This window comes from Merops nubicus, unplaced genomic scaffold (genome assembly GCF_000691845.1).
Source record: "Merops nubicus isolate BGI_N331 unplaced genomic scaffold, ASM69184v1 scaffold52391, whole genome shotgun sequence".
Classification (NCBI taxonomy): domain Eukaryota; kingdom Metazoa; phylum Chordata; class Aves; order Coraciiformes; family Meropidae; genus Merops; species Merops nubicus.
Window position 1 is genome coordinate 8,774 of NW_008591288.1, and position 13,121 is coordinate 21,894.

Consider the following 13,121-nt stretch of genomic DNA (forward strand, 5'->3'; position numbering starts at 1 on the left):
AAGGTTGGTGACTTTCAGTGGAAACCATAAACACACACTGGTGTGTGTTCTCCTCTGCCGAGGTCTACTTCCATTTGTTTTGGGAAGTTTTAGTGTGTCTGTTGTCAAGATGAAAACTCTGGACAGACTAATGAAAGTGCAGTCTAATCTCAGTAAATCTGGGTATTTTTTTTCTCGTTCCTCTGCCACCAGAACAAGCCACTCGAAGACAGGCAAAGAAGTTACACCACCATAGTGATCCACAGATGCTATATATCTTGCAACCTGCCCAAGACAAGTACCGTATCATTTAGGGTTGGAGAGAGGGAAGGAGGAAGGGAAGAAAGCTCTGTGCTCCCAGTTTGCTGTTACCTGTTCTGCCTTGTCCCAGAGGCTCAGGCTCACGGCTCACGTGGCGCACGAGGAGAGGAGCGTGCAGCGTGTGTGGCCAGAGCCCGCAGACCTCCTGTGGCCGGGCCGGTGCCGGAGAGCTGCCTGTCGGAGAAGGGGCTGTGAGGTGGAAATATCGCACAGGGCATGGCGGGGTCTGGAATAAACACTTGGCTCAGTCGCAGGCTCTTTTGCAACTGCAGGCAGTTTGCACGGTTCATGTTTTCTCCCGGAAATGGAGGGAGCAGTCCGTGCCCTGGGCTCTGGGAGCTGCATGCTTGCAAGGGCTGCCCTTGGATCTGGGCATCGAGTCCAGCAGCAACTGCAGTAGGCTTACTATTAACGGAGCACAACTTCACAGCAAAAAAGAAAAAAAAATCAAGTGTTGTTCTTTCTTTAGTAGAATAGCTCAAAGAATCTTTAAAAAAGCATACAATTTTATAACAAAAAAACCAAGTGACACACTCTTTGGAGGTGACAATATGTAGGATAATTAGCAATGGGAGGGGAGTAGAATTTCTGAGTATTATTATATGCCATTAACAACTTTCAGATTTCATTGAGAGTGCTTTGTTGCACCTCAGTTTGTAGTGAAGGCTTCAGCTTTCTTATGATACTTTTTCTGAGCATCTAAGAGCCTTTTACATTTATTGCATTGAGTTCTACTAAGTCAGTAAAAGTCTAAGTGCTCAAAACCTCCGTTTTGAACAGCCTGAATAGTGTCCGTCAAAGCAAATATCCTGAAAACACTCCTTTCAAGGCACTTGTTGAACACTATCATCTCAAAATGTCAGGTTCACACTCATTTAAATAATTTGACAGCTTCCAAGAAGACACCTGATGAGCATCACATTCAAATGTCAAAAAGCACAGAAAAAAGTGCCAAAAAAACTACAATCTGAAGGAATTGTATTGGCTTTTAGATGAGTATAGTACAGGTAGCACTAAAAAAAGATTTTTAATTTAAATGGAAAATAAACTTTACATTCAAGATTATTTTTTAAAAAAAACCCTTACGTTGCCTCCATACCACCTCCCACACTTCTCACCAGTGCCATCTTCCAGCAAACTGACCCCAGAAGAACTCATACATGGCCAACAGCACCACACACCCCTACCAAATGAGCACCTTAAGACCACTGAAACCAAGCCATTGGAAATGGAAATTTTCCACTTTTTTTTTTAAATTTTTTTTTATGGGACAGACGGGCAGTTATGAGAATTCAGTGTCTCCAGATGAAATCTGTAATCCTGTCTATTGGGTATTTGAAAGCTGAATCTCTAAATGAGAAGATTCTTGAAAAAAATCTTGGTCCTGATTTGCATATGCTCCAGTTATTTCATTGCACCAAATAATGTGGATGTTTGATATAGGGGCTTGAGGCTTGCTGTTTGTGATATGCTTTGAGATCCTCTGACGGGAGGTGTTACCTAAATACAAGTAATTTGATGCTTAAGTGTCTAGAATTCCCAGTGGACATCTGCACTCGAGCCCTACTGCCATCACAAATGAAAAACATTTGGAATCCTTAATGTGATTTTTAATGGACATATGTTCATAACACAGTGCCACCAATTTGGCATATTTAGTGTCTTCTCAAGAGAAGCCCACAGTTTGTATAGCAAGATTGTGGGAGGTTAGGATTGCAGTGTGAGAAAATTTGCACAACACCTGCCTGACTATAATTTAATTGGCAGAAACTAATGCTATGGGTTTGAAGATTTTTTTTTCTTTCACTCAAAGCTGAAGAGACACTAGAACTAATTCTGCTGTCCTAAACTGTCATTTTTAAGCTTTTATTCTGAGTTTACTTGTGTTGCAGTATGATCATTTTCTGCTCTGTTCTCTTTTTTTTTTTCTGATAACTGAAGCATTGTTGTCTTACTCTCGGTTGTTATTTCTCTGTATAATAACTTACCTGGCCAGCAGGAAGGACTCAGTATTTTTGTACTTGACTGAAAAAGGGGTGTCCTTATTACTACTGAAGCTCCTTTTTATTTTTAGTGAAGCACCTAATATATTTTAAAAGGAAAACAGCTGGCCAAAATATTTCTGATCAGCTCCACCAGCAACACAGTATATGGACTCCAAAGACAGACACCACGGCTGTTAGTAAATTGTCTTTGATTTTACCTTTGCTAACAGCAGAACCCGATCTGGAGCAGTCTTTAGCACCTCTTATCCTACCAGATTTTTGTTTTCCTTTTCAGGAATGTTTGGCCTTGCTGTGCATCAAGGACAGTCCCTCTTACTTCAATATTTTCTTCCCTTTGCGTTTACAAACCATAATAAAAAGCTTTGCAGAAGAGATAGAGGATACAGTCCCAGGGGAAGTGTTCCTGCAGTGTGATGTTCAGCTCTGCAGTATCTCAGACATGCAGGGCAGGAAGACGAGCTGCAAACCTGATCTGTGCTGCTCTGCCAGACCTGGCTTCCCAGGGCTTGCAAACCACTGCTGGCTGCCTGGCCAGAATCCTTGCTGGAAACATCTCACTGACTGCATGAACCTGAGCTGGTGGCAGGTTGGCAACATCCTTTATAGAGGATACTCACATCAATTTTGTCGCTTTAAAGAATTCCCTGAAACTTAGCTAGGATTCCAGGATTTCCTGTTCTGCAAACTACTGTTGACATTTTACACACATGGTAAAAGCCCCATCAATTTAAAAAGTGACAGGCTTGCATGAGAGCATTTGTTTGTCTGAAACACTTCAGTCTTCACACACCCAAAGTGCATGGACAAATGGATGCCCAAGATGAGCCTTTTCTTTGCTCTAAAATGGAGGAGGGGAAGGTAAAGAGATGAATAACAGGCAGGAACAGTTAGAGGCAGGACTTTAAAATGTCTCAGGGCTCGCCCTCGGAATTATGAGAGTAGCAGTGGCTGTTGGTATCACAGAGTGCCACAGCAGACACAGAAATGTCCAGATGACTGCATACATACAGGTGGATATGTGTACTTCACACATGTGACTGTGTGCAGCCACGGTCCTGAGCAGTTCTGTGCCTTTATTGTGAGCATTAATTTAAAGATGCATTAATATTATATGATCCACCTAAGAATCCCAGTTAAAAAAACTCAAACACATAACATTTCAAGCAGGGGGTTAATTACTGAGACAGATGCTGACCTGCCTCTTCTGAGCTTGTAGCAACAGAAAATAATGGTCCCATTTGCAAGAGCCTAAAGCAAGCCTTAAGCAAAAACTTCCTCTCCTGCACTGAAGGAAAACTAACATTTAGATTTACACTGCTTGTTTTTTTTCAGAATTACATGGACAAATATAAGACCTCCAGGCAGGTGTATGTAATGGTTATTCAGGCCTGTCAGTGCTCACTGTTGAACTTTATCCCTGGATTAGGCAATGTTCCCAAGGTGTGTAAAAACACCTCGGACGAGCTTCCACTTCGCAGCCAACTAGCGAGCACCTGCCTACCAAAAGTGCCAACTGTGCTTTGCCTGGATGACCCCTGTGTCCCGGGTTCCAGATACTCTTTGTACTCTACCTTTCCCACACGTGGAGAAGTTACAGCGCTTTTGGTTTCAAAGCCAAATTGGATCAAAGTTTGGTTAACCTGCTAAATTTTGTAACTCCTTCAAAACAGCAAACCCAGGGACTACAGATCATCGCTTTCAGCATTCATTAATCAAACCTGTTAAATGATTACCTTGACAGGGCTGCTTTGTTGACAACTCTGAATAATGATAATGTCAGTGGCACTGTCCCAACACACATCCAGTGGTGACGTAAAGGACAAGCCTCCCTCACCTCACCTAGTGGGATGGACAGTGCCACAAAGAATATTTAAGGAAGGAGGATGCTTCCTTGGAAAGCAGTGATCGCAAGTGAAACGGGCTCAGCTGAAAGGGACAGCAGAATCCTCTCTCACATCCAGCTCAATCGTCTAAGACAGTAAGTAGAATGGCCTCTATTTTTTTTCCAGTGTAAAGTTACCAGTAATCCAAGTTCTCTATATTGATTTTAAAACAGAAGCACATGATCGAATCTATTACAAATTCTAGCTTTGTGGTATACATTGGTAGGCAGGGTTATTGACACTGGTTAGAATGTCATAGTATGCTAACACACTCTATATATTTTATTTTAGCTTGTGATCAGTATTTCACAGCTGTCAACAAGATCCAGTCAAGGTTAAATAATGCCCCCACAGCTGAAAGCAGAGGTAAACGTTCTGCCCAAGGTTGTCCAGGGGGATTTGGAGAGCCTGCCTCCAGAGGCAAGAGACTTCATTGAAAGTAATGCCAAGCTATGCCGGCCTGAGAGCATCCATATCTGTGATGGCTCAGAAGAAGAAAACAAAAAAATTCTGGACATCATGGTAGAACAAGGCATGATCAAGAAGCTGAAGAAGTATGAGAACTGGTGAGTAGCCTGAAGGAAGTCAAGTATCTTAGAACTGCAATATGCATTTTCTATCCTGTTACTTCAAAACTGCTTATAACTCTTCAATATTTCCTCTTGATGAACATTTTGGAACTGTAGCTTACATAGGTGAAATACTCAGGAAAAGCAAACTTTTTCCTTTAAAACTTATATAAAGAATATTATTCAATTGGACAATCAATTGTGCATTGTCTCTCTTGATTTGCTACATCAGAGAACTGAAATAATGTGGTGAGACTTATGTAACTAATCATTAGCAATGGCTAAATATTATTTAGCAAATGCATCTTTTGAAGCATTCTACTATTTTAGACAATTAGTTTATTCATCAAATACTTCTTCGTGGCATTCAAACAGCCCTGTGGGTGTTCAAATATTATTCAGTACAGGCATTATTCATATCATGCCGATGAGCTTTGACTGTAATGTATTCAGCAAATACTTTTTTCAAATATTTCATCATCTCTCTCAACTAACTCAACATGAAAGGAGAATATTAACAACAAGTACATATTCAGGAATTACATGCCGATCAAGAGATTTTCATGGAAGAAATCTGCAAAGACTTTTGAATAACTAAGTGCAGGAATTTGGCAATCTGTTTGCAGACTATTTGGGAGAGAAAAGGGCAAAATTTACCACAGATAAATTATTCATTGTTAATTATATGCTTAGCTGTAGTGATGATGGTTCTGACAGCTGAACTAGAACATTTTTATAGTCATGGAAAATTTCTATGCACAGAGGTGAAAATGTAAAACAATCCTCTCTATTGTAAATAGATGGCAAAAATGCTTTAGAGGAGAAAGAATCCCCTTTAATAAAATCTTTCACTTTTTATGATCATACTTATACTCAGCATTTCTTTTGTTATGCCTCTAACTTAAAGGACTACACCAATCCACTAAGCTGGATCCTGATCCCACAGGCACTTACACCAACACTTAAAATATTTGCTTGGCACCCGCTTTGCTTGAGGCATCATTTTGTGGTCCCCATGCAAAACAACTTCACACTGATGAGAATGAGAATTATACGAGATTAACTTTTCCCTGGAAATTAGCAACAGAGAATAAGACGAAGATAAGAGGCAAAGGAGTGTTAATGTGTAACTAGAATTTCCTAGGCCATATAATTTATTATTCATACTGCAAAATCTTGAAACAATTTTCATGAGAGAATGCATCTGACATTTTTGAGATTGTTATGCTGGCTCTGTCACTGTAGTTTTGGTGTTACAAAGCTTCGTACCCCTTTGTGCTAAGCCAGTCCCACAGAAGGGTCAGAGGTGCTATACTGGTAATTAAGTTTAATTTCCTAATTTTTGGTGAATTGCAGCTGGCTGGCTCTCACTGATCCAAGAGATGTGGCAAGAATTGAGAGCAAGACAGTCATCATCACTCAAGAACAAAGAGATACCATTCCAATCCCTAAAACTGGAACTAGCCAGCTGGGTCGCTGGATGTCTGAGGAAGATTTTGAGAAAGCCTTCAATACCAGGTTCCCAGGCTGCATGCAAGGTAGGCAAGAAAAGGACAGTTGACATTAAACTTCTAGGATTACAGAGACACTACTACTAATAATTACTGTAATCTCTAAAGAACAGTTTTAGCTGAATATTTATACCCTGATATTAATTGCTTTGTTGGTTTCATCCAGATCTTTACCATAGATCCAAATGTCTATGCAAGGTTAATCCTAGATCTCTTTCCAGCATTCTTCTCTTAATAGAGGGCCAAAGTAGGGTAGGAAAATTTGGGTGCTTTTTTTCAGAAAGTCACATAGCAACTAAGCAGCAGGTAAGAAGTGAGATGAGAACAGAGGACCACCACTCCCAGAAATAATTTCAGGTTCAGTGACTTACACCAACAGAGAACTTGGCCTCTACCCACCTTTACAAATGGCTATACAACTTGTCTGAACAGCTGCTTCCAGCATTTAAGATAAAACTTCTTGCTACATAACTAGATGAACCAAGCTACAGCTCTAAATATCCTCAGAAACAACCACAAGGCAAGCAGCTTTCAGAGGAGCATTAATGAAGACTGTTTCAAAAATGCCTTGTTTTGCTCTTTGCCACATCTTGCTACTCCTTGTTTTCCAGGGCGTACAATGTATGTCATCCCCTTCAGCATGGGGCCTATTGGGTCTCCTCTGTCCAAGATTGGGATTGAGCTGACAGATTCACCGTACGTAGTGGCCAGCATGAGGATCATGACACGGATGGGAACAGCTGCTTTGGAAGCCCTGAGCAACAGGGAGTTTGTAAAATGCCTTCACTCAGTTGGGTGTCCTCTACCCCTGAAAGGTAAGAGACATTAAACTCTCATCCCTGGAAATTTCCAGGGGCACGTTTCAGAGCTGACTGTTCTCAGCACACGGGAGACACTCACCATGGAAGACCAGGGTGGTTTATGCAACAGCACTAGACTCAGAACTCAATTAAAGGAATTAAAGCTCAATGGGAGTTTCATGGAAAGGAGATTATCTCTAGTATTTACCAGGGGGTTTCCTTTAAAGCATCTGGTATGGGTTCCTGTCAGAGGCTCAGGGAGGAACAACAGTGTGATCCAGCATGGAAACTGCTGCATTCACAAGTGCCACATTCTGTTCTGCAGAACCATTGATCAACAACTGGCCGTGCAACCCAGAGCTCACGCTGATCGCCCACCTCCCGGAGCGCAGGGAGATCATCTCCTTTGGCAGCGGCTACGGAGGGAACTCCTTACTGGGGAAAAAATGCTTTGCTCTCAGAATTGCCAGCAGGATTGCCAAAGAGGAGGGCTGGCTAGCTGAGCACATGCTGGTAAGAGCTATTAAATCATGTGTGTTTGAACAGCCATTAAACCCTAAATTAACTCAACATAAATACATCACATCTTGCTATCAAAGAAATTAGTCTCATATGGATAATCCTGTAACACTAGATGTGAATTTATCACGTGGCAGGCTTATGAGAAATAGAAAACTGCTTGCAAGGTTAAGTAGCAAACATTTTCAAATAGTACCTGTAAAATCAGAAACCAAGACAGATTTGGAACTTGACAGTGGCTGCTTGTAGGCAGACTCATGTACTTGAGCAGGGCCTGAACATTATCACTGAGCATCCATATTGCCCCTACAAGTTTAATAGCAAAAGATGAACTCAAGTATTGAAAATTGTCTTTCATATTATAAAGTGGTCTATGCACTCGAAACTCTGCAAGTATAACATTTTTAAAATGAGTTCTGCTTTGTACACTTCCTGCCTTTACTTTCTTCTGTCATGTGACCATTCTACTACAGTAAAACATCACTGCAAAAAATAATCTCAAAGTGCATAAGTGACCATTCTCAAAAAAAAAAAAAAAAGTACCTGTGGACTTTGAGAAGTGCAGAAGTATCCATACATGAAGTACTTTCACTCCACTCTGGTCATGCAGCCACAGGAATATTGCCTGCTTTTCTTCTGTCTCCACTGAGAGGCACAGCTATATACAGGCTGTGTATCTTTAACCAGCAGAATAAAAACAAATGTTTGAATTATATACGTCCCTGATTTAATGATATAAGAATGCCTTATAGATATAGATAGTTCTAAGGGGAAGAACAGTAGACTTTTTGATTAATAAAGAACAATTTGAGTTATCTGTTAACTATAGTATGTGATGGTTCTTCTGTAGGAAAAGTTGCATAATTAAATATTTTATCATTACCACTTGCTGAGAGAAAAATCTTCAAAACAAAAAATGCAAGAAAAAACCAACCGGTGTCTAACAGGTGCATTGATTTTTCAATAGATCCTGGGCATTACCAATCCAGAAGGTGAAAAGAAATATTTTGCTGCAGCATTCCCCAGTGCATGTGGAAAAACTAATTTGGCCATGATGAACCCAAGCCTGCCGGGATGGAAAATTGAGTGTGTGGGTGATGACATTGCTTGGATGAAATTTGATGAACAAGGTATGGAACTGAAATTGGATTGTTTTACAGTACAGGTTGCTTTTAGGTGAAGCAAGACATACTACGACATTCTGAATAGACTGAAACCAGTTTGATTCACTTATATTTTGTCATTTAACTTCCAGGAAACTTAAGGGCAATCAATCCAGAAAATGGCTTTTTTGGTGTCGCCCCTGGAACCTCAGTCAAAACAAACCCCAATGCTATTAAAACCATGTTCAAGAACACCATCTTCACCAATGTAGCAGAAACCAGTGATGGAGGTGTCTATTGGGAAGGCATTGATGAGCCATTGCCACCAGGAGTAACACTGACTTCATGGAAGAACAAGGATTGGACCCCCGATAATGGTAACCTGGCCTGCTCCACAGTCTCTCTTGGCTCTCTCTGCTGAATTCAAGTTGATTCTGCCATTATGACCTTTTCATTGTATTCTGTGCAGGGGAACCTTGTGCTCATCCCAACTCAAGGTTCTGCACTCCAGCCAGCCAGTGCCCTATCATGGACCCTGCATGGGAGTCTCCTGAAGGTGTGCCCATTGAAGGGATAATCTTTGGAGGCCGCAGACCTGCTGGTAAGAAATGAGGCAGCCACGTATCACAGCTCAAGTGCTGACCACAGAAGGGTTGAAACAAAACTGGACATAGACACAGGTTTTGCTTTCACAGCTGCAAAAGCAAAGAAATAACCATGTTAGTCTAATTTCTCCATGCCAGCCTTTGACATGCACACTTAGAACCACTGATATTTCAATGTCTGAATTGTTAGATGTTAACACAAAACAGGTAACCATAATAAAGGGCTGGAGTGAGATCAGGACCCTCTAAACTGGATAATACACAGACACCTTGCAAATTGCTGTACTTGTCTCAATTTGCTTGGAGCTTAACTAGCTCACATAGGAAATGGTTAGAGAAATGAACCAGTTGTACACAGTTTATAGAAAAGGAAATAAAATAAATTGATCTGTTAAAGGTCACCTAAAGTTGGAAAAGAAACAGAAGTAATGCTAGGTCTGAGTCTAATGTCATGACCACAGAACTAGATTCTATTTCCAGTAAAATCTGGTGGGGAGTCTGAGGTCCCAGATATCTCCCCCTGAACCACTAAAAATGGATGTGTTCGGTAATCAGTAGTCAGTTTTGAAAACATTATATAAACTTCTTTGCTATAAAAGGGCATGAAGTGAACTGATTAAAAAAAAAGGAAAAGTTAGAATACTTTGTACAGTAACACGCATGTGGCAGTACCTCAGGAAGCAAAAGCTGTTATAAAAATGTTTCTGGACCTCTAATTACTGAGGTGATTTTGTTCTTTACAGGTGTTCCTCTTGTATATGAGGCCTTTAACTGGCAGCATGGAGTATTTATAGGAGCGGCTATGAGATCTGAAGCAACAGCAGCTGCTGAGCACAAAGGTAAATCAAAATTTAATCTGCCTACCTGTATTAAAAGCAATCCTCTCTGGACTGCCTGCTCTGTCCTCCTCCCATGCTCTTTCACATTTTAGTCTTGGCAGCTGATTCTGCAACCCATGCATTTTCACAATAGAAAATATTTGTACTGGAATTAAAAGTAAAATTCTCTGTAGAAGTCAAATTAAGCAAAATAATCCCCTAGGTGACAAGCATACAGAACAGGGTGCAGGCATGGGATTGCCAGAAACCTTGATATGGAGTTCTTGTTACAGTCTGGGATAAACAAACTTAAATTCTTTCTTCTTCTAGAGCTCGACATAAATACATAAATGATCAAAGCCAGCTCTTGAGGATCTTCATTTAAGCTGCCTGACCTGAGATACAAGATATTTAATTTCCACTGATTACAAAAAATAATTTCATTTGTAGTTTTTTTGAACATCAAGGATAACGCTGGTATTGTTTCTTAAAGCTCTTTGGTTCACATACAGAAGAGTGGTTAAGGGACCATGGGTACTAATTCCTGGGAGGATCTCAGTCTGCGTGCTTTAGAATAAATGTGCTACTACCTCACATTCTCTGTTTGCATTTTGAACAGGAAAAGTCATTATGCACGATCCATTTGCCATGAGACCTTTCTTTGGCTACAACTTTGGCAAATACTTGGCCCACTGGCTCAGTATGGCACATCGTCCAGCTGCAAAACTACCAAGGATCTTTCATGTTAACTGGTTCCGGAAAGACAGCCAAGGGAAATTCCTGTGGCCTGGCTACGGAGAGAATTCCCGTGTGCTGGAGTGGATGTTCAACAGAATCAAAGGGAAAGCCTCTGCCAAGCCAACTGCCATAGGTTACATCCCTGCTGACACTGCTTTGAACTTGAAGGGTTTAGAAGATGTCAGCTTGACCGAACTGTTTGATATCTCCAAAGAGTTCTGGGAAAAGGAGGCAGAAGAAATCAAACAGTACTTTGAGGTGCAAGTTAATGCTGACCTCCCCTATGAAATAGAAAGGGAAATGCTTGCCTTGGAGATGAGGATAAAACAGTTGTAGTTGATCAAATCCACAATTATTTATCAATCACACTCAGATAAGACAAGCACATTTTACCAAATCACCACTGGAAGCATAACAGCACACTGATGGGCAGGGGGTTATAATGAAAGCAGGTCTTAGTTTAGTTAGAATATAAATATTCTAGAAGTAACTCCAGACCTAATGATTTATAACTACATCAGTTGTTGTGAGTAGGTGAGCAGCTGTGGGAATGTATGTGCACATGGTCTTCAAAACCCTGATCTGTAGCCACAATGAGTGCAAATCATTTGCCTACTTCTGCCTATACAGTCCAAACCAATCCAGTCTTCAAGGTGTGGCCCATTGTTTCTATCACACAAACCTCTAGAGTATCAGACTACACAGGAAAGAAGAAAGAAAATTAGATGCTGTATATATGTATTACGTAAATGTATTTCATGGCTTAAATATTTTTTAGAAAAAAGAAGTTGCAACTTTTATCAGAGTGAAAGATGACTTTGTATTAATAATGCATATTTAAGATATTGCTATTCTATATGACTCATGTTCCTGTGATTTCCAGATGTTTTGAGTGGCTTGTTCTTTAAACTATTGAAATAAATGTTTATACAAAATATGACCTCATTTCCAATAGTCTCACTGTTTATAAACTACATGCATATAAACTGGGCCTCCTGTCAATACCACAGCACAGGGAGAAATTCACATGTAGAAGTTAGATGTTGACTAGCATTGATCTGCTACTCCTAAGCCAGCTAGCTTGAGCCACACGCCGTCTTTGCAATTTTTGTTCAAGCCAAAGGAATGATCCAGAAATTATGATACCAGCCGCGAGCAGTCATTCAGCTAGTGACACGTTCTCCATAACCAGGCATTGTTACTTACTTCAGGCATTTATAAACTAAACTGCCCTCTAGGAATCCCCATATTAGGACCTTGATCATTTGCTAAAATCATCGGATTTGTCTCTGTTCCACAGTACCTTGGCTTTTCCAAGAATAGCTAGTGGAGCTGGTGAAGTAAAGACAGCCTGGGAAGAGTTTTCTGGGTTTGTTGAGATGCCTTAGAGCTCAGTGAAAATAGAGGCAGCAGCCTGTGTTGGCTCCCTTGTAGATCCAAGATACTAAAACCACCCCACGTCCTCCCAGTTAAAGGTGTCCTTTACATGCTTTCCATGTCCCTGGCAGGTATCCTGCTTTTTCACACTGAATGCTCAATGTCCCAAAATATATTGCAAATATTTGCTTAGCAAAAAGAAAATCACTTGCATTGTGTAATAAGCCCTTTTATAGACCCTGTTTCCCTGCAAAACAAACAGTACCAGGGCTGGTCAACAGATGACCTTCAAAGTTTGCTAGGAGAGGTCACATAGCCTGAAGAGCTTTGTCCTCCTGACTCCATGTTCAGGATTTAACACAAACATTATCAATTCTGAAGCAAATAATACAGCATAAGTCAATAGAGCACAGAAAAACCAGACAATAGAAAGCTGTGACAAAAGCAGAGGAGAGCAGTGCAGCCTCTGTAGAGATGATCATTGCTTGACCTGCTTGCTGGTCAAAACCCACATCTGTGTGGATGCAGGTCATATTTAGCCTGTATACTCTGGAGTGGGCTCTAATTTAAAAGAGAAATCAAGGTGGAAGACAGTAAATAAGTCAGGGGAAGTGAGCCAAGAGAGGCTACTATATGCACTCCTCAAATTCAAGGACTGCTATCACGCATAAAATAAAGTTGTTTATAAAGTAATTCTATAAATAGCTCATGAAAGGTTTGGGCCATTCCCAAACTGATATGAGAGTATTGGACCTGGTATTTGGACAAGTCTAACGAAGAACAAGGAGATCTAAGAAAATCTGTCATGTTAATGTCAGAGAGCTACAGCCAGTTACAGTCTCAGAGTTTCTTATAGGCCTCATGGGAGGATTCCAGTCCTGAGCAGTGCAAA

General features: G+C 40.7%; 1 protein-coding gene across 2 annotated transcripts; it reads left to right on the forward strand.

The window, feature by feature from the left end:
• Window positions 1-3,207: 3,207 nt before the first annotated feature.
• Window positions 3,208-11,790, forward strand: PCK1 (phosphoenolpyruvate carboxykinase 1 (soluble)). Of its 2 annotated transcripts, XM_008950188.1 has the most exons (10): window positions 3,208-3,222; window positions 4,574-4,755; window positions 6,115-6,296; window positions 6,881-7,084; window positions 7,395-7,582; window positions 8,556-8,718; window positions 8,844-9,068; window positions 9,161-9,292; window positions 10,040-10,135; window positions 10,734-11,790. In XM_008950188.1, exons 2-10 carry the CDS (start codon window positions 4,709-4,711, stop codon window positions 11,186-11,188), a joined length of 1,692 nt encoding a protein of 563 aa, XP_008948436.1. In that variant the 5' UTR covers window positions 3,208-3,222; window positions 4,574-4,708; the 3' UTR covers window positions 11,189-11,790. The 2 variants fall into 2 exon arrangements, with proteins under 2 accessions (XP_008948436.1, XP_008948435.1); XM_008950187.1 differs by lacking the exon at window positions 3,208-3,222 and having other exon boundaries at window positions 4,482-4,755.
• The last annotated feature ends 1,331 nt before the right edge of the window (window positions 11,791-13,121 follow it).